This window comes from Dromiciops gliroides, chromosome 5 (assembly GCF_019393635.1).
Source record: "Dromiciops gliroides isolate mDroGli1 chromosome 5, mDroGli1.pri, whole genome shotgun sequence".
In the NCBI taxonomy this organism is placed as follows: Eukaryota; Metazoa; Chordata; class Mammalia; order Microbiotheria; family Microbiotheriidae; genus Dromiciops; species Dromiciops gliroides.
In genome coordinates this window covers 296,745,607-296,767,272 of record NC_057865.1, presented here as the reverse complement: position 1 = coordinate 296,767,272, position 21,666 = coordinate 296,745,607, and the positions used below count along the sequence as shown (strand labels likewise).

Genomic DNA, 21,666 nt, shown 5'->3' with positions numbered 1-21,666 from the left:
AGAACCAAATGTACGGTGACTATAAATCTTTCTCTTGTGATGTCAAGTAGAGGAACAACATGACCTAGTTTAAGTGTATATAAAGTGGCAACCCTCAAGACCATTTGGTACTGGCTAAAAAGGAGAAAAGCAGTTTAATGGAACAGTCTAGACAAGGAAGAATCAGGAATAATTGAACCAAAATCTGGCGTTTGATAAAGCTGAAAACATAAATTACCTCAGAAAGAACTCCCTGTTTTGAAAAACTGCTGGGACAACTGAAAATCAACCAAGCAGAAATTATGCTTAGACTAACACCTTATACATTTCACAATAAATTCCAAATGGAGTGATACATCCCTCGAATATTTAAAATTGTACCATAAAATAAATTAGGAGAAAAAGCAGATGATAGCTATGAGGATAATGGATGAATTCTCAACCAACAAGGGAATGGAGTTAATTACAAAAGATAAAATTAGTCGTTTTGATGATATAAAAGTGAAAAAGCTTTTTCACCAACAACATTAACACACTGGCTATGTATCCAATATGTTGGATGAGCTGTTGACACCACCCCAGATAGAGAGACAATGAACAGAATCCCTGAGCTCCAAAGCCATTGTCAAACAAACAGGGCTAGGAGCCGTCCTGCCCTCCTGGGGGGAGATGGAGGCAGAAGGAAAAGGGAAGAATGACTCCAACACTGCAAAAACAGAGGTGACTAGGAGGGCAACATCTCCCACGGAACCGGGAGAGTCTAGAGGAGGGAGGGGAATGAAAGAAGTATAAAAACACACAATATCATAAGGGCTGTATGGGGCGCCTTCAGTTTCACATAACTAGTTGGCTACTAAAAGTAGCCCCGGAATACTACATCCAATTCGATTTGGCCCAACCATGAGCCTCCACGTAGGACCTCAGATTTAGAAGCATCAAAGCCCCATTCAATTCCTATGGACAATAAGCTGGGCCAGAATTGGTTTGGAAGAGGAGACTGGCCTGTGAAGTACCCATTTGGGATACTGTGAAGCACTTTCAATGGTACCAAGTTGTTTGCTTCTTCTGAAGCTCATTTATTCACAATGTTATTCTGGGCCTGTGGTTCTGACAATCCAAGTGGGACAGCAGGCCATATAAATAACAAGTTGAGAGCGGGGACAAAATACTAACACTCAATAATCCCACAGAAATCAACAGCATTTCAGCAGAGCATTAACAAGACAGGAGGGAAACAAGAGAAGAAGAATCTCCATTCGACACAACTACAAAATTCACACACTATCTGAACACACCAAGCCCCACTCAGGATGTACGTGAACAAGAGAAGATAATGCCATTTGCCACTGGACACTCCATAATACCACTGCATGGTTACCAGACAACCACATAGTGGAAACCTAACTCTAATCTGCACTGGGAAACTAAAGGTGCCTGTGGCCGGCTTCGTGGTGGTGGTCACTTTATTGCAGTGGTCTGGAATGACCCATCTCCGAGGTAGGCCTGTACAGAATTCCAGAGCAGGAAGCCCAGTGCTTATCCAGTCCAATTCTTGTGGCGAAGCCTTGCGGTAGCACGCCATGTTAGAGTCTCCAGTCATGTGACAACCATACTTGCCCACTGCTGTCTCCCACTCCCACCGTGCTGAAAGCAGGACAGCCATACCCACTTTATAGAGAAGGAAATGGTCTCAGAAAGGGGACCCCTCTTGTCCCAAGTCACAGAACCAGTAAATGGTGACTCTAAGGTCTCCTGGGATCTAATCCCACATGAAGCGCGGGGGTGTCGGCATGTGGCTCAAAGGGAAGTAACATCTTTATCCTCTTCTCCCTCTACCCCTCTCCACTGAAGACTTGAATTCCTGCCAGGAGGGAAAGCAGGAGGTTGGGGCCAAAAGACTGGCCCCTCTGCTTTGCTCAAAAAGAGGGGATACTGGGCTAGCATTCTATATGCTCCCTTAAATATTGCTAGTCTAGGGCATACAGTTTTCAGGTTCAAGATAAACTCCTGTCTGTTATTCACTAATGGAGAAAGAAGGACCCCAAGATCTGTATCTAAGGCTTGACTCCCCATCAAACATCAATTCCACAATGAACATACACATGGGAGATAGCAAAGAAACCCATTTATCTAAGTCAGCAAAAAAACAGAAATCAAAGGCAGTTACATAGAAGAATATATACCAGATAATAGAGTAAAGGCACTCTCCCATTGGGAGCAAGGTTAACTCAGCTCAATCAAGGAAAAGAGGGTCTCAGGTCTTACTCAAAGGGGAAATTTCCCAAAGCCTCTAATGTAAGCAAGCTGGGTATAGGGACATGATGGAGACCACCAGCTCCTCTCATGCCAGCTTCTTTCCAGAGTAACCTGAAGTGAGGTTGGCATCTCTACCATCTCTCTTGAAAATGGGAGCCAGAAGTGCTAGAAGAGACTGCAGTCTCAGAAGACTTTAAGAGGCTAAAGAGACTGGAGCCTTCCTCTCTCCTACTCTCTCTCACCAACTATGTCCCACCCCTCACATGGGTGCAGAGTATTGGTCTCCACCAATCAAGAGAGTCTCGTGCCAATGGACTTTGGGACCCAGCTTACATTAAATTCCATGTAGACAGTCCCTGTTTCTTCCGGATATTTTGCATGGTATGTCTAAGAGTGTGGCTATATAAATAAAGGCGCAGACTGGAGTGTGAAAGGGAAATTGATTTGTACTGTTTTGCCTCAAAGGGAAACATTTACAAAAACATCAGGGAAAACTTCCTAACAATAAGAGCTGTCCAAGATTAAAATGAGATGCCTTTTAAGGTATTGAGATCCCCCTCATTAAAAGTCTCCAAGCAAAGATTAGAGGACCATTTCTCAGGTATGTTCCAGGTTCCTTTCTTAGTATGGAAAGGATTCGCAATGAGGGTTCCTCTTCCAACTCAAAATGCTGTGATTCTGTGAAGTGTCAGTAATCAAGAGGGTGGGTTCTTGAGATACACGAGCCAGGTGTGGGTCTGTCTTGGGTGATGACCAGTTAACCCTCCATGCCCGCTTCTTCCCACTGGGGTAAAGACCTTCAGTGTTCTCCAGAGCAAGGGTCGCTAGATGTGGTGGGCTAACTCAAGCAATAAACATGGGCCAGGTTTTCTTAGCAACTCCATCAGAATCCTGGCATGTAATTCAGCCCAGAATGAGAGACCAACCATAATTCAACAAATATTTATTAACTGACTCTACCAGAGAGAGCAATTCATAAAAGGAGACAAGAGATCAGTCTTTACTTACCAAGCATTTACTTGGATATTCAGCTGCTACATGACTGGCAATGGCACTTGGGAAACACTGAGAAAAAAGTAAAGACACATTCTCTGACAACACATATTTATGTTGTTTCTGTTAGAGAAAAAGTTCCTAACTACCAATAAGTGTTATTTTCCACAACAAATACCAAATGAGAATATACTACAGTGTGAATCTGTATAACTATTCCAAGTTAAAATTAAATATTTAATAGAAATGTTTGCATAGTAAACATAGAGAGTCAGGTTACTTTTTGTCCGTGCATCAACTGTGGAAGAAAGAAGTGTGAATATGGAGTTTCGAAAATGCAATTTTGGGGCAGCTAGGTGGCGCAGTGGATAGAGCCCCGGCCCTGGAGTCAGGAGTACCTGAGTTCAAATCCGGCCTTAGACACTTAACACTTACTAGCTGTGTGACCCTGGGCAAGTCACTTAACCCCAATTGCCTCACCAAAAAAACAAAAACAAAAACTGCAATTTTGGAGGTTAAAAAAGTAACTTGTTTCAAGAAATCAATTCACCCTTTTAAAATGTAATCAAATCTTATGTCAAATACATTTGTCAGTATGAAATTTTATATGTGGCTTTACAAAGTATCATATGAATTAATTTATGAATGAAAAATTCCTTTCAAGATGGAAAATGAGAGGGAAAGTTTGAAAAGATTGACATATATGCACATATATGCCACACACACAAACACACATACACAGTCAGTTGTTAGAAATTCCAAAGGTTTGTTACCCAGTTCTTTGTTTCAACTATAAGAAAGCCTCAGAAATTAAACCCACTCCAACTTTTTATGACCCTGAGCCTGTCCCTGACTACAGGACATCATTGCTTTGTTTACAATGCCACCCTCACCTTCTCATCTCCAAGAACAGTAAATCAGGATGGGTTAATAAGTCAAATTGTGGCCTTTTTCCTTAAATGTAAGGTATTTTGTGGGATTCAGGGAGGATCAAACGAGATAATCATGGGATCCTAATTACAGAACTGGACAGAACCTCAAAATCCATTTAGTCAGAACTCCCCCACCCCATTTCAGAGATGAGACACTGAGGCTCTGGGTGGTAAAGTGAGTTGGCCAAAGTCATCATGGTAATCATCGTCAAGCCTGGGACATAACCTCAGCTCCTCTGACCCCAGAGTCAGCGCAGGTTCCCTGCTTTCCAAGAACTAGGGTGGATGAATGTAGAACAGGAAGGTACCTTGGGGGTCACTGGGTTCAGCTGACTAAAGTATAGAAGTAAGGGACAGGAAGCCTTGTGGCAGAGGTTACTCTGAAGCTGGTGCTCCCCGTGCCATGCTATATACACCTCTAAGAGGCAGATAAATATCTTGTAGGGTTGGGGCCTAGGTCAGCTATTTCCTAGTGGCTTTAGCCTAGCTGGCTAAGTCCCTTAACCTCCTTCCCACCCAGCATCTTCATCTGTAAACAACAGAGAGTACTGCCATGATCTGTATATGAAGACACAAGGGAAGCAATGCCTACAAAGAAGCAAAATGCCATCTTTCTAAAGGGACCGAGAAGGACACACGGTGACGACACATGGGTTGTCCCTCCCAACTGGAACCCTCTCTGGACCGACCCAGCTTCAGTATTACCTCTTCCTTTCTTTCTTAATCACTCTTCATTTATTGAGCCTAGATTTCATAATACACTGTGGAGTCAATTGTTAAAAACTATGTGAAATGACTTAGATTTCACATAATATAGTATTGAAAACAGTCTTGTAATTTTATTCTTTGGACCAAAGTGAGAAAAAATTCAACCAATACAACCAGGTGTGTTAATGACATAAGGAAGTGCTGCCTCACAGCAGGTCTCTAAAGGGCGGGAGACAAAATGCACCCCAAGAGGGCAGGCCTCACTGAGGACACTGGACCTGTCTCTCTGCAGAAGGCTGCAGCCCAGCTTGACCACAAAAGCCAAACAAACAACAACTGGGGACTCTGGCTCCCGGCAGTCCAGTCGGAACTTTCTCAAACTCTATTTGCATGTGTTCATCATACAAGCTTTGGTCAACAGATATTTTCTTCTAATTGTCTATGAAGAATAAGTTAGCATTCTGCTCATTAGTTTTTCTGGGTATGCTTTTTCTCCCCAAGAGCCTCTAACCTCCCTGTGGAAGGGAGTTGTATCTCATACTTCTTTTCTCTTATGTGGCTCCAAGCTGTGCAGATCATAAGTTCTCAATAAACATTTGCTGATTGATTTTCTATATTAAGTAGAAATATTTAATGGAGAAACCCTATTTATCTAGTAAGTCACAGAACTGCATACACACATACCCAACATACTGTTGGGTAGAAAGATACATTTCACTCAATAGGAAACTAGGAGATAGGTGAGAAGGAAAGTAGATTAATGGAGAAATTCCTTCTAAGCAAAAGAAATTCTAAGGAAGGATATACAAAACATTTATAGTTCTTTTTGAGATGCCTAAGAATGGGAATCTGAGGGGGTGTTCACTAATCGGGAACTGGCTGAACAAGTTATATAGTACATAAATGAGATGGAATACTACGGTGCTGTAAGAAATGATGAAGGGGATGGTTTCAGAGTTATACTGATTAAAGCAGAGTCAAGTGAGCAGAACCAGGCAACCACAACATTGTAAACACAAATAGCTTTGAAAGACTTAGTGAGTCATCACTATGGTATTGCCATAGGACTAATGATAAAACATGGCTCACCTCCTAATGTAGAGGGGAAGGACTACAGGTACAGAATATAAAACAAAACTGGGATGGGGGAGTGGCCTGACAGTGTGTTCCTCTGTTCTGACTATACTTGTTGGTAATGGCTCTTGTTTCTCTTTAGTTCTCAATGAGCAGTGGGGGGGGGAGGTGGAGTTGGAGGAGAGAGTGAGAAAGTGAATTTCTGCTGATTGGAAAACAAAAACCCTGCAATCTAGGGGGCAGCTAGGGCAGTGGATAAAGCACTGGCCCTGGATCTAGGAGAACCCGAGTTCAAATCTGACCTCAGACGCTTGACACCTACTAGCTGTGTGACCCTGGGCAAGTCACTTAATCCTCATTGCCTCACCAAAAAAACAAAAAAAACCCAAACCCTGCAATCTAAAAGAAAGAAAGCAGACAACCAGACTAGGTCTGTAAATTCCAAAATTGGATCTTACCTTTTTTATCTTTCATTGTTTATTCCCCCACCCCCACCCCCACCCGCCCCCAACCAGGTGCTGCTCAGGCCTGGAAAAGAATCTCCCTCTTGCACAGAATACCTTCAGAAGGAAACAGTACAGAGATACCTTCTCCCTAATCTGTACTTTACTCTCTCAGGCTGCAGATGATTTTTTATTATCAGACAAGTTCATTTCAATCTTCATCCTGCAATCAATTTCCCTTTCCTATGCACTAGTTTCTGAATGGTTTATACCTTTTGAGTGTCAGAGGAAGTATGCTTATTTATTTATTTATTTATTTATTTATTTATTTTTGCAGGGCAATGAGGGTTAAAAGTGACTTGCCCAAGGTCACACAACTATAAGTGTCAAGTGTCTGAGGCCGGATTTGAACGCAGGTCTTCCTGAATCCAGGGCCAGTGCTTTATCCACTGTGCCACCTAGCGGCCCCCAGAAGTATGCTTATTTTAAAGATGATTATACTATGTTGAATATATTTCTTTACTCTCATCTATTACTTGTATGTATTTTATAGCCCTCCTAACTGTAAAATCTACAAGTAAAGGGCTGTGTCTTTTTCTTTTTTATCTTTATGTTCAGTAGTGAGTACAGCACATAGTAGCTGCTTAATAAATATGCTGAATTTAATTTATTGTTAAGGCTTCTGTGAAAAGTAATGAAAAGCATTATGCAAATTGTAATGTTTCCACATTAATTAAACAGTCAGTGCTCAATCGATTAATCCTGATATATACAGTCAAAGGGATTATTTAATCCCTCAGTACTTACTGCCACCAAAATCCAAAAGAATGTTACTGAGAGGTATGGGCCTGAAACGAATACATCCATGTTCAAAGCAATTATCCCACCAAACACTGCAGAAATCCCAACAATCATTTCAATAACCTGAAAAGAAACAGAAAAATCAAGTGCAAGAGTGAAACTCCATAACTATTTATTAAGCACCTACTTCCTATACTTTTGAGACATTGAGCTAAGGGCTAGGGACACAAAGACAAAAGTCAGGCCTGCCTTCATCTGCTGACAGTTAAATACAAAATATAGAACTGCAAAAGAATTTAGGGAAAGACAGAGCGCGACTGGCCAGGGAGGTCAGGAAGAGAACATCTCCTTTGGTGGGAGAAGGCAAGCATGGTGGGCCCGTGAGATAAGCTGGCCTGGAGGGAGAAGAGGATATTCTGGGGTTGTTCCCACAGAGCAAGGAAATGAACGAGAAAGTGGGGAGAGAGAGGGAGAAGGGGAGAGGGGAAGGGGGAGCGGGAAGAGGAGGGGAGGGGAGGGAGGAGGGGAGGGGAGGGAGGAGGGGAGGGGAGGGAGGAGGGGAGGGGAGGAGAGGAGGCTGTTACACACAGACTTAACTGACCATTGAGTTTTTGTTGCATTAACATTGCTCTAACACTCAGGATTCCTCAGAATTGTATTTCTGAGCCTGATAGAGCATAATTCCATCTTGAATCCTGCACAAATTAGGAACTCTTTGGAGTTACAAACAATGGAGCCAGATGCTCTAATGCCACTCTGAGAGTTATCCAAAAATACAGTTAGTGCTATGAGCTAGAATCTCCCACAGACGAGCTCTTTGTCTACCCTGCACACAACTCTAGACTGACCAGGGCTTAAAAGCTGGAACATGTGGTGACAAAAGTGAGGAAACATTTTCCCCTGAAAATATCTGCCATTACTTCCTCTGCTGTTATTGCCCCAATTCTGTCCTCGCGCCATAGGTTCTTCCCTTTGGCACTGTTTATCACCCCTGCTGCCAGAAGAAAGTCCTCCCACATTCCTCCTTCGCCATTACTTCTGCCCACTTTGTATTCCGTTGCCAGCTGCCCCTAGCCTCCTCGCCCATGGTAACAGAAGGCAGAAACGGAACAAGAAAGCCGAGTCCTCTTTGTCCCAAGAGAAGCCGAGCAGGCCGCTGGAGCAGCAGCCCCAGTAGCTGTGACAGCAAAGTTGGCCTCGCTTTCTTTGTTCCTGGACTGGACTGTAACTTGGCAATGATCAAGGGAAGGCTTGACTCCTGACTGGGGGCAGGTCCTTGGCTACACAGGTAAGGAAGCAGATGACAGAACAAAGGCAATAGCATTCATTCCACACCATCCCTGTGTAGTGTGATCCCATTTCAGATTTTGAGGGGGAAGAGGCTTTCAAGGACCTCAACACCCACACTTTACCAATGAGGACACCCAGGTTTGGAGAAGAGCAGGAACTGGCCTGGCCCCACACACAGTCAAGCATGTGCTACGCCACAGTCTGTCTTCAGACTGTCTGGATGGACTGGATCCCTGTCTACTACATTCTTTCCTATCTGAAGGACTGAGAAAAGCCACAGCTGCTCCTGGCCCCCCAGCAGGAGGCCTGGTTTGTAGCATTTTCTGATTCCCAGGTACTCCCCCAAGCTGGGATGAGCTGGTTCCAGCACACCACAACTCCTCAATTACTCCCCTAAGGAAAGACTCCCACCTTCTGCAGCTGTGAGATGGGAAGCTGGCATGGTTTCACAACATATGTACAGTTCTGTACAGAGGCAAAGTGGCAGATATACGGCTTAAAGAACACGTTCCATGAACTAAAATTGCTTTGAAGGGCGGTGATGAATTGAATGAGTTGTTTCATAAACCACTGACATGGCTTGGGATTAGCTACATCACAACTGCAAGGTTTATCCATCATGGCACAATTTTCTTTTAATAAATGATTTTCATTATTGACTCTCCCTCCCATTAGATACCCTCAAGAGAAAGCTTTTCTTACTGAATAGGATTTCAGGATTCGAGCAGGAAAGGTTACACTGTTCAAAATGTTGGAACTATCACATATGGCATTCTAAAAAGAAAAACACAAATAAGGTCAAGAAATCACATTGTTTATTATGTAAGTGTTTGCACAGATAAGCAGAGGCAATTCTCAATCCAGAGCTACAGTCCTTGCTAAGAAAGCCAGGACAGAATCCTGTCACCTAGAATGCACAGAACAAAGCTTCCTTACCTCATGGAGCTGTGGAGAACAGAATGTGTCCAAGTCAGTAGGGAAACATTAGGCCCCGGAACAAAAGAGCCTGAGAAATGTTCCTATTTCCTTTAGATCTGACTCACTGAACCCAATGATAACTGAAGGCAGAGTTCTTCTAAGGGCTTAAAGAACCAAATTCTTGGGGGCAACTAGTTGAAGCAGTAGATAAAGTACTGGCCTTGGATTTAGGAGAACATGAGTTCAAATCCGACCCCAGACACTTGACACTAACTGTATGACCCTGGATAAGTCACTTAACCCTCATTGCCCCAACCCACCCCCACCCCCAAAAAAGAACCAAATTCTTAAAACTCAAAGGGTGGTCTAACCTCTAACAAATACAGGAATCACTTCTCTAACCACCTCACCAAAATCTCATCCAACCTTTGCTTTTAGGCTTACCATGATGGGGAAAATGACCCTTTCCTTAGGCAATTCACCCCATTACAAGTAGATCTTCTAATCAGCTCCTTTATTTACAGAATGGCCTAGCACAGTGACCCAAATTCCCTGCCACACCCACCAATCAAAGACGGCCTCTGCAGCAAGCACTGCTTGGACAAGAGTCACTAACTGCAGCACCCAAAGGACCCTGGTGTGTGCCAGGATGCTGGGCTAAGTGCTGGATCTTACCATCTTACAATCATGGCCAGAGCTTTCCATCTGCCCTGCAGCTGAATCCTCCCATGTGTGTGAATTCTCCTACTACAATGAGAGCTCCATGGGAGTACGGACTATCTACTGGTTTTCTATTTGCACCCCCAGAGCTTAGCATCATTGCTTAACATGGAGCAAACACTTCAAACCTTTTTCTTCTCATTCACACAGTAGGTGCGTGATAAAAGTTGGTTAAATTTAATGGTTAAAAAAATTTCCTTCCCATAATAAAAAAATAATACTCTTCCCCCAAATCCCATCTATTGCTGCCAGTTCTGTGAAACCATTTAGTTCCTCCTTGATATTCTCCTTTCCAGACTAAACAGCTACAGATTTTGAATGATGCCCTAATTTTGAGGCCCCTCAGCATTTTGGCTGCCTTCCTGTGGACATGCTCTAGCTTTTCAATGTCTTTCCTAAAATGCGTTGCCCAAAACTGGACACAAAGCTCCAGGTTTTGTCTGACCAGGAAGAGGACCTCCACTATTTTGGGTTGTTTTTTGTTGTTGTTGGTTTTTGTTTTTTGTTTTTGGTGGGGCAATGAGGGTTAAGTGACTTGCCCATGGTCACACAGCTAAGTGTCAAGTGTCTGAGGCTGGGTTTGAACTCAGGTCCTCCTGAATCCAAGGCCAGTGCTTTATCCACTGCACCACCTAGCTGCCCCCAGACCTCCACCATTCTGAACACTACATGCTTGTAAATGGAGCAGAAGCTTGCATTGCTTTGTGGCTGCCTTGTCTTCCTTCCTTACATCGAGTCTTCAGCAGACCAAGAACCCCAAGGGCTCTTTCACATAAACTATCACCTTGCCGTGTCTCATCTCAAGTATTGTTCTTGAGACAAGGACAGTTCCTCCACACCTACAGGTGAAACCCCTTCCACACATGAGCAGAGGGCTCCTCACCTACAAAAGTGATCACCTGACGGCCCGTGAGCGTTTCTGACCCAGTTCAGCTAGTCCTTCCTTGGATGGCAGCTATGCAGGCCACACAGCCTGGTCTCTGTGCCGATCCTCTCTAGACTGGCAGAACCTACCAGGGTTTGCATTTTGCAAACACGGGCTTCAAGAGTCCTGGATCCTTCCAGGCCACAGATAGGATCTCAGTGGATAACTTTACATGATCACTTCATTTTCATCCAACACTGAACAGTTTAAATGATATTGCAAAGAGCATGTACAAGTGAGAAAGGAGGACCACCAGTCATGAACAAGAGAGTCAGATGAGGTATGAGTAGCCTGAATGATCTATATTTGTAACCCAACATTTTAAAAGGACCAGTTCTGAAAGTGTCCAGGATGTGGAGTGGATCTTCTATGGGAAGCTCAGGGAAACACATGCACAAAAACTACATATGTTTCTAAGTTCTTACCTATATAAAAACATAATTTCATGGCTGAGCTCCACTTGTAAAATGATATGTAAAGATTATATGAACAAATTTTTAAATTTCCACAAAAGGTGGGAGAGATTAATTAATCATTTAGGAAACCTTAAAAATGAAAATAATGTGAATGACACAATTTGTACTACAAAAACCCCTTACCTTCTTTCCTTTCCAACATTCTTCATTAGATCTTGCAGAAATGATCACTGTAGTTGCCATCAAGATTTCTAGTAGAGTTAGCAGAATCAGATTGAAATTGATCTACCAAGAAAATAAATAATGAAAGAACACTACTCATTTTGAAAAAATCAAATTTCTCGAAAACAATTGCCACACCCATCTGCTCTAAAGTCAGCATTCTTATACTTCTAAAAAATGATGGGCTCTCTTAAGAATATCTAAATACATTTTTAAAGAAACATTTATGAAGTGCCTACTGTGTGCCAGGTATTGTTCTAAGTACCGGTAGTGGGCATTTAAATGTTTGCTACTTTTAAAACGGTTGATTTTCCTCTATTAAAAGGCTTTATAAGCTGAGGTTAGATGGGCACCTGTGAGGCATGTTTAGTTCAGCTAAAAAACAACAGATTTAAAAGCTGATGAGGTAGAGCACTTCGACCCAGGCACTGAAAACAAAGATGGGACACAAGCCAATCCCTGTCCAACGAGAAGTATTCAGTTAAAGTTAGACTGTGGCCTCACATGCACAGAAACCAAAGAGAAATGAATGAAAGCACTAGTAAGCAATAGTGCAAGTGCTTTACCTACACAGACATCCATGTGTGCACACACACGTGAAGCCAATTGTGGCATAGGTGCAGTTGGTTCAGAATGGGGGGCACTCCCACACTCTGGTGGGGACAGCAGGGGATGCAAGGCAGTGGTGCCCTGGAGAGTGAAGGAATCCCTTTTGCAGCTTCTTCCACCACCCCCCCTCCCTGCTCCTGGCATAACTCCTCTCCTTTTGTGGTTAAAAAAAGCAACTTGCAAGAGATTAGTTTAATTTCAGTTCTAGCCTATTATACACGACAGACTAACTGCTCATGAGTAGTTCAAGCCACTATAATAAAAATGGCAAAACTACCTAAATTAACTTATTTGATGCCATACGAATCCAACTTCAACTTCCAAAGGAATTTTAATAGATCAAGGAAAAAAAGAAAGCAAAATTCATCTGGAGAAGAAAAGTCAAGAATCTCAAGAGAAATAATGGAAAAAAAGAGAGAAGGGACTAGTAGTGCTAGATTTCAAATTCTACTAACCAAAATAATCATTTATACCAACTTGGTACTTGTTCTTCTAAAAATAAAAGTTTAATTAGTGGAAAAGATTTGGTTCACAATATAGATTTAAACAGAGTACCTACCTAGTTTGATAAGTTCAAAGACCCCAGTTACTGGAGGGAGGACCTACTATTTGACAAAAACTGCTGGAGAAACTAGTCAACAGTTTAGCAGAAATTTAATTTAATTTAGACCACTACCTCACACCATATAACAAGATAAGCTCTGAATGGATACAGATTTTGATATAAAAAGTCACATCTTCAATAAATTAGAGGAACAAGAAAGAAATCACTTCAGATACAGAGAGAGGTGAAAAGTTCATGAGTGAACAAGTCACAGAGAGGCTCGCACAAGATAAAATGGACAATTTTGATATAAAATTTAAGTTTTTGCACAAACAAATCTAACATAATAAAAATTCAAAGAAAAACAAGTAACTGGAAGGGAAAATCTTTGTGACAAATTTCTCTAATAAAGTTTTCATTTTCCAAGATACATAAAGAACTAATGCAAATATATAAAACTAATAAAAGTCATTCTCCAATATGTAAGTGGTCTATGAACAACGTAGTTTTCAAAGGAAGGAATCGAAATATGAAAGAACGCTCTAAATCACTAATAATTAGAGAAATGGAAATTAAAGTAACTTTGAGGTTCTACTTCCCATGTATCAGACTGGCAAAGAGGATAAAAGAGGAAAATGACAAATGCTGGAGAGGCTGTGAGAGAACAAGCTGTTACAGCCGTGCTGAAAAGTGACTTGGAACTATGCCCCCAATTATCAAAATGTGTATACTCTATGACTCGGCTATCCCCACTACTAAAGAAACTAAAGGATGTGGGAAAAGGCATGTTATATACACAAATATTTGTAGCAGCTCTTTTCACAGTAGCCAGAAACTGGAAACTAAGGGAGGATGTTCCTGTAGGGAAATGGGCAAGGATGTGCTGGTAAATGTTTAACAACTGGTTCTCACTTTTAAGCTTAATCTGTATCATTAACAATTTCTCCATTGCTTTTAGTACAGTCGATCAATGAAACAGTAAATCAAGCCCGGGTTTATAGCATTCACCAATTTCTTAGTGATAAATATTCACAATGAAAATTTAATTGTCGGCTGTCTGTCATGAGCCAGCAAGAGTTGGTCCTAGCACCAATCTAGGAATGACTAAACAAATTGTGGTATAGGAATAAAATCACGCCAGAAGAAATGAAATGGACAATTTTAGAGGAAATTGGGAGGGCCTTTACAAACTGATGCAGAATGAAGGAAGAAGAACAAAAACACCACTGAAACACTCGAAAACTCTGCTCACCAACAGATGAAACCCTTCACTTGCCTCCTGACCATGGTAGAGTTTAAAATGCAAAAAGAAGCAAATGCTTTTGGATGTAGGAAGGTAGAACTTTGTTTTGCTAGACTTTGTATAACTTAGACTCAGGGATCAGTTTTAGGGAACATTTTTGCTTTTGTCCTTGTTTTTTATTTGCTTAAGGGTTAGTTACAGGAGCAGAGTTAGAAATGGAAACTGGGGGAGGAACAGACTAATAAACAATACTAATTACATAGAGAGAAAGGAAGTATAGTAGACAAATAAGAGAAAAACACTTTAAAAATCTAATACAACATATACATTGTGTATGTACGTATGTACATACGTATGTATGTATATATGCATGATGTAAGTATGCAAACTAGCTCTGGGGCCTGCCTCATTGCCTAATGTGGAAGTTGTTGCATCCACTTGGCAGTCTTGGAACCTGGAGCAGGACTGCAGCAGCCAGACCCCCAAACATAAAGAACCCCAGAAGCCAAGGTGCCTATCACTCAAGTCATGGGGAGGGGGTTGGACACAGACTGAGAAAAAAAGAAAAAGAAAAGAAGAAAAAGGGGGAAAAAAGAAAAAGACATAGACTGAGACTATACTCTAAGGGAACCAAGTATGCAGAGGAATGGGCTGTTGGGCCGGGGAATCTTCTAGGGCAAGAAGGTCACTGAGGGCCAGGAGCAGAGGCCAGCCCTGATTAAGCTGAGATCTCAAAGAGCTGGCATTCTGCCATGGGGAGAGACAAGGTGTTAAGGGGACCTGGGTGGGGGCAGTGACAAGGGATGCCACGGCATGGCATGGATGTGGCAGAAGTGACCTGGCTCTGGCCTGGTCCAGGCTCACTAATCACAGCGCAGCAAACCTCTCAGGGGAAGAATCCAAGGGTGGAGAGGAAAGGGGCCCTCGCTGGCACTGGAGAATGGATCCCAGCTCAAGCACAGGGTACATGAGATGACCCTGTGGGATCCCTTTAAGCTCAGAGATGCTATGACCCTTCCACAGGCCTCACCTGTAGCTGTTCTGGCGGCTTCACAAGAGTCACCTGATCAATGGGCAGAACCAGGACAAAGAGGAGGGAGCAGGATGCAGATGCTGGATCATTCGCTGCTCTTCCTCGTCACACCCCAAAGTCCCACAAAGTCTGATTTCTCCTGTTGTTTGCTCTCCTGCCCTCCCCAAACTAGCTCATAGTCACCTCGAGTTACCCTCTAGGTACATGCTGTGCCTCCCCCCAGCACAGTGTAGGCACCTAAGGGGGAGGGGAAAGGAGCAAGCGCCTCTTGAGTGCTCATTATACTACAGGCATTGCGCTCAGAGGGAGGCGTACCTGCCATCCCCATCTCAGTTCTTACAGCTGAGGAAATGGAGGCAAGCAGAGGTTACCTGACTTGCCCAAGCTCACACAGCTAATACAGATCTAAGGATGGATTTGAACTCAGGTCTTCCTGAGTCCAGGCTGGTACTCTATCCATTGTGCTACCCAGCTTAAGTAATGTTTACTGTTGAACTGAATTGAATTCACGAGTGACTTACTGGCCTCAACTTCAGGTGGCTTCTGATAACAGTTTCCAAACTTGTGGGGTTCATGTGGGACTGCAGAAGTGCCAGACGCTTTTCAGATAGTTCTCTGTTCAAGAGATGGCCCCTGAATCCACCCGGAAGTGGTCCTAGAGCACCCAGCATCCCAGTCCCACCTCCAGAAGTTCAGGAGGAGGCTTGGCCTTGCCAGGGGTCCTTCTTGTGCACTGCTCTGCCAGCATGCCCCTCGGACCTAATGTTTTCTAGTGTCAAATGAGTAACTAGCCACAAAAACAATCAAAGGAGCATACAACCCAAGAGACCATGACCATGCTCTCTGCTAAAAATCCATAATGCTAATCATGAAGCTTTTCCTGCTGCTGCAGCTTGGAGCACCAGCACCCAGCCCTAAGGACCTTGTCTAGACCTTATCATGGCCGTGTTGTTTCCCCTAACAGACAGGCAGCTCCTTGGGGGCAGAGATTCTCATTCCTTATCATTGTAACACTGGAAAATAGTACAACGTGTGGCACACAGCGGCACTTAATGTTTGTGAATTTGTTGAAAAACACTGTAAAAATTATATCTCAAAAACTAAAGTCAACAAATATTTACTGATTACCTGAGCTACTGGATGCATATGTACGCTGAGGTGAGACAAAGATAAGCAAGAAGGTCCCCAAATCCTAACTTAGGACAGCACTACCTGAATTCTCTTTGGTGCAAGATTCCAGAGGGGCCGTGCCCTATGTAAGGTTAGTATGAAGGAAAGTATTTGCAATTCCTCATTTTTAAAGCAACTCACATTTATTGCTGATGGATTCAGGACAAGTTTACATCCAAACCAAACTAAACATGTTGTTGTGATGGTAAATGTCGAAACAAACAAAATCTGAAAGTTTGGAATCTGGAAAACAACAAACAATAACAGGTTTTCTTTAATTAGCGAAAGAATGAAAGATCACGAGAAAAACAAATTGGAGCCAATAATTCTCAGTACTAGGATACCTCACTGTGGGATACCTCCATCTCTTTCTAAATATTCTAAAGGTGATCATGTCATTTTTTTTAATCCTAAGAGAGCTATAAACCTATAACTGAAGTTCACCTTATTTATGGACATAGACATACAGATCCATATAGTGAAATGATCAATATTAATTCTGTCTCATTTTCTTTTTCACAAAGAATTGATTTTGTCCTATAATTGCTTAAGTTTTGAGTCTTTGTCTCTGAACTCAGTTCAGAATTTAGCGGGTCTGTAATGGTTATTAAGTTTAAAAATCCAGCTCTCCTGTTAATCCCTGGTCTATTCTTCTCTCAGGGAATCTCGCTGACCTTGGGGATACATAGACAAGGGATTCGGGTCCCCTATCTCTCCATCACCATGCTGCCCTTCAAGGACGTCTGGCCCACTATCTTGTACCTGGGCTCAAACAATGAGCTCTTCCTAGTCTTGGGAGAGGAAAGGGTCGTTGCTAGCCCCATCACTAGGCTTCCAACCAATCATCTTCTCTGCACCTCAGCTCTGTATCCAGTCAAGTTTTCCCCAACCCTGTGATATCATCTACCCTGCTCTGTTCTTTCTTCTCTAGTCCCCCAAACCTATGGAAGGGCAGCTGTCTGCTCGGGGTCTTTGGCATGAATCGAGACAAGTCACTGATCCGTTTATTGACAAGCAATGTGTCCCTGCTGATAAATGTTACCTTGCTCAGAGAACTGCCTCCATTTACCTTTTTGTTAAATTTCACCTATGACGATAGCCGTTAGGACTTAAGCTCCTGGAGGGCAGGGGATACTGCTTTTGCCTGTCGACTGTCTTGCAAACAGAAGGCACTTAATAAGTGTTGGATTTGTTTATCTATCCATCTATTTATGTTCCCCCCTTTTTGAAACCCCCACACTGGACAGATTTCCCTTTTGAAGAGACCCTGAGATTCAGGGAGGGAACAGTCTACTCTACACATGCAAGTGTAAAGGGGGAACAGGGAGAGGAGCTGAGAGGGCAAGGCATATTGGACCAGGGAGGGCCTCCATGCCTCAGTTATGGGCCAACTTGTGCAACAAAGCAGCCCTGTGCCATCTGGAAAACACCTGTGCTTCAGCTTCTTCCCACGGAGGAAGAGGAGGAAGCCGCACTAAGTGATTCCTCAGCTTCCTTCCAGCTCTAACACCTGAATCCCGGTGTATGGCCCCATGAGTTGTATGGTGCCACCCAACACTACTCAGAGAGGATGTCATAAGACCAAATCAAAGCTAAATCAACCCACAAGTGTCACAGCTCAAAAGCTAATCAGTTACAGATACTCACCACATTCACCTTGTTTCGTGCGATCGCAAAACTCACAATTGCTGAAGGAATGCACTGAAAAATCAAAGGAAAAGATGAAGGAGAATGTTCACTAACGGGAACCTGAAACTGAACTTTCGAGCTCTTCCAGGAGGGAGATAAAAATTGTACAAATTAGGAAAAAACACTGTCCTCTGGCGTGCCTTAAGACATACAAAGGGAAGGCTGTTCTAGTACAACTTAGTATGTCCTAAAGTAATCCTAACCATGTGGCAACATGGAAACAAGGACACTCAGGCAGATGTTGCCACAGTTTACATTTAAGATTCAGTTAATTCGACTAGTATTTCCTGAATCCTTCCCTTCTCAAGAATATTACGATGCAGTCAGAGAAGTAAGAAACGCTTTTAAAACTCATGCACATGTGATTCAACATTTACTTATATTTTATATACAAGTATAAGTATAAGTTAATATATTTAGAAGTATATGTAAGTATAAATTTAACATAATTATATGCAAATATAAGTATAATTTACTTACATTTTACATACAAACATTTACTTATTTGCCTGCTATATGACAGACACTGCAGATTACATGTTTAAAGATGGAAAATGGCTGTTTACACCCCCAAAGAAGGGAAAGACATAAAGAAGCACTTGATTCAAGATAATGCTGTGCCATCTCATTTGCCACGCATACTGAAACAGCGAGGCATAAGGGCATGAGTAAGGCAACTAAAATACTTCATAGGAATAGTCCAGAGCACAGTTTCTCAAACTTCCCTCTTGGTAAAGAAAGGCGGTGATTTTCTTCCTAGGGGAAATAGGGCAAAGATTTCCAGCCTTCTGGGTTTTTTGTTGTTTTTTTTACCAGCCCAGAAGGGGTAGGTTGGGTGTTGAAACCATTCTCTTCACACCTCCAGGCTTTTTACTATGGGACACCCTTGGGGATGAGAGGAATTACAATAGATTTCCCAACCAGAACTCAGGTAAAGGTTAGCTTGGAGATTTGTTTTGCTCTGGAATAATCCCTTCCTCCCTTTCTCCTTCCTCTTATTCCCCTTCTTTCTTGTCTCCTGTCCCTCTGATTTCCCTATTGAGTGGGATAATTTGTTATGCCCAACTGTGTTCCCACTTAGGTTTTCTCCTTCCTTTGATCAGTCCAGGTGAGAATGAGGTTCAGGCATCAGCTCCCACGTATTCCCTGTTTGTACGGATGACTAATTTCATATTCTGATTATGTGAGATTATTTTCCTGAGCCTTTTTCTCATCCCTTTTCCCCCCTCCCCAATGTATTCCTCTTCCCCTTTTCATTCTTCTGTTAAGATGGTAAGATACAGGGGCAGGTAGGTGGTGCAGTGGAGTCAGGAGGACCTGAGTTCAAATCTGCCACAGATACTTTACTAGCTGTGTGACTCTGGGCAAGTCACTTAACCCTGATTGCCTCCCCAAACCCCCCAACAAACCATAAGCCACAGCAGAACTACTCCTAGGCCTTCTAATTAGACTCCCTCTAGGACCTCTAATGATAGGGTTCAGAGGAGGAACAGGTGTCATCTCTCCTTACTAAAATGTGAGCAGTCAGTCCCTGTTTAGTCCTTTATCACATCATTCACGTTTCTCTTCACTATTTGAGCTTCCAAGTTTCTACACAGCTCCAGCCTTTTCATCAGGAATGCCTGGAAGGCCTTTACTTCATGAAAGGCAGAGTCACACTGGGTTTTGCTGGGTTGTCAGCCTGCACCCCCAGCCCTCTGACCATCCATTCTAAGCTTGCTAGGCCTTCGTAGCCGTGGCCGCTAAAGCGCGTGCAGTGCTGACGGGCTCCTCAGCCCTTGAACTCTCTCTCTGGCTTTGGCACGATGGACTTGGGAGTTATCATTTGGGGGATTCTTTTGGAAGGTAAGCAGTGGATTCCAGTTCCACTCTGTCCTCTAGGAGATCTTTTAAGATTTCTTGGAATAGGATTTTTAGCCTCTCCTTTTAGTCACCTAGCTGCCCTCCTCCACTTCTTCACTGTCTTCAAAGCCAGCATTTTGGGGCAAGATCTGATTGACTCTGAACCTCCCAGCACGTCCCTCCTCAGCACCTCCAGCCCCTGGGGCCTCTGGCTCTCTCTAGTCACCCCCTCGAGGGGGCCCAGGACTGCAGGACTTACCCAAGCCTCCCAGCTGGCTAAGTATTCTCTTCCCCCTCTGCTTTTCAGCTTCACTGTATGTGCTGTCTTCCCCCTTAGACCATGAGCTCCTAGAGGGCAGTCCCCATCTTTTGCCTCTCTTTGTATCCCCAGCATTTAGCTTACTGACTGGCCAGTGTGATGATTCTTAAATTTTCTCTCTGCTATCTGGGAAGAGGACCGACCTTGGAATCAGAGGCCTCAGATTTGCTGCTGCCAAGGCTTGGGGACCTTGGGCAAACCGTGGCTTCTGTGACCTTCAGCTCCCTCCTCGGCTAAGTGGAGCTGATAACACTCCCCTCGGCCTCCCCACTTGGCAGGACTGATCTGAGCCCATTTCTAAGTACTAGAGGTGTTATTCCATGAGTTACTATGATCCTCGCATCCCTCCCTGAAATGAAGGCCTGCCCTTCTCAACTGAACTGCGCACAGTTCTCTAACTTGCATCCTTGTGATTCTTTTGGGATTGTATCTGTGATTCCAAGGCAAAAGGAACAGTGATGAAGCATGTTCTATGGGATTTAAAGATTACAGAACTGGTCAATCTAGAAAGTTAAGATGCCATTACTAGGATTCATCTTTGAAATGAGAGAACTGGAATATGGGAGTATGTTTTACATGACAGCACATGCATAACTTATATCAAAGCCTACCATTTTAGGAAGAGGGGAGGGAGAAAATTTGGAACTCAAAATCTTTTTTTTTTTAATTTTTTTTTGAGAGGTAATGGGGGTTAAGTGACTTGCCCAGGGTCACACAGCTAGTAAGTGTCAAGTGTCAGAGGCCGGATTTGAACTCAGGTCCTCCTGACTCCAGGGGCAGGTGCTCCATCCACTTCGCCACCTAGCTGGGGCACCGGCCCCTGGAGTCAGGAGGACCTGAGTTCAAATCCGGCCTCTGACACTTGACACTTACTAGCTGTGTGACCCTGGGCAAGTCACTTAACCCCCATTGCCTCACTAAAAAAAAAAAAAAAAAGAATGCTAAAAATTGTCTTGAGATGTCAATGGGGGGTAAATAAAATACTATTAAAAATAAAATGAGGGAGTTGGGCTCAATGACCTCTAAGGTCTCTTCCAGTTCTAATCAATGATCCCACAATCATTTCAGTAGATGATAAAATGAAGCAAAAGTAGAGGGAATTGGAAAAAATAAAAACCCCAGTCTGGAAATTCAAGAGTGTCTTACTACAAACGCCCAAGGGATCATGTTTTAGCAGCATAAAAAGTACATGATTAAGAACTTTGCTTACTGAACCTGCTGCACAGCGTAAATAGTCCATTTCAGAAGGGAAAACATTTCCCAGGTAAAGTGAAAAGCCAGAGGTGACAAGAAGGCAACTCTGCAAAACAGAAATGGAAATGAAGGTTCAGGCTGAGGCTGGGCAAAAGGAAATAAACAACAAAGGCCAACAACAAGAAAACAGGGAAGAGATCATCAGGGAGTGAGTGGTTTTTTGACAGCACAATACTTAACTAATGTTTGGTTAACACTGAAAGAGGCCACCAAAAGATGCAAACATCCAAAGACCAGGGTTTGGAAGCTTCTGAAAACCTTTGTAGAGATCTGAACTAGGAGCAGA

General features: G+C 43.0%; 1 protein-coding gene across 2 annotated transcripts in view; it reads right to left on the bottom strand.

Moving 5' to 3' along the window:
- MLC1 (modulator of VRAC current 1) overlaps positions 1-21,666 on the bottom strand; it is a 32,526-nt gene that overhangs the window by 8,072 nt on the left and 2,788 nt on the right. Inside the window, exons 3-9 of one of the 2 annotated variants that reach the window (XM_043965452.1) lie at positions 21,337-21,426; positions 17,924-17,977; positions 16,418-16,519; positions 11,639-11,740; positions 9,179-9,250; positions 7,193-7,309; positions 3,244-3,300 (exon numbers count right to left, since the gene is read on the bottom strand). In XM_043965452.1, the coding sequence (XP_043821387.1) occupies positions 3,244-3,300; positions 7,193-7,309; positions 9,179-9,250; positions 11,639-11,740; positions 16,418-16,519; positions 17,924-17,977; positions 21,337-21,426 (594 nt within the window). The remainder of the gene's footprint in view (positions 1-3,243; positions 3,301-7,192; positions 7,310-9,178; positions 9,251-11,638; positions 11,741-16,417; positions 16,520-17,923; positions 17,978-21,336; positions 21,427-21,666) is intronic. The other variant, XM_043965453.1, reaches the window with a different exon arrangement.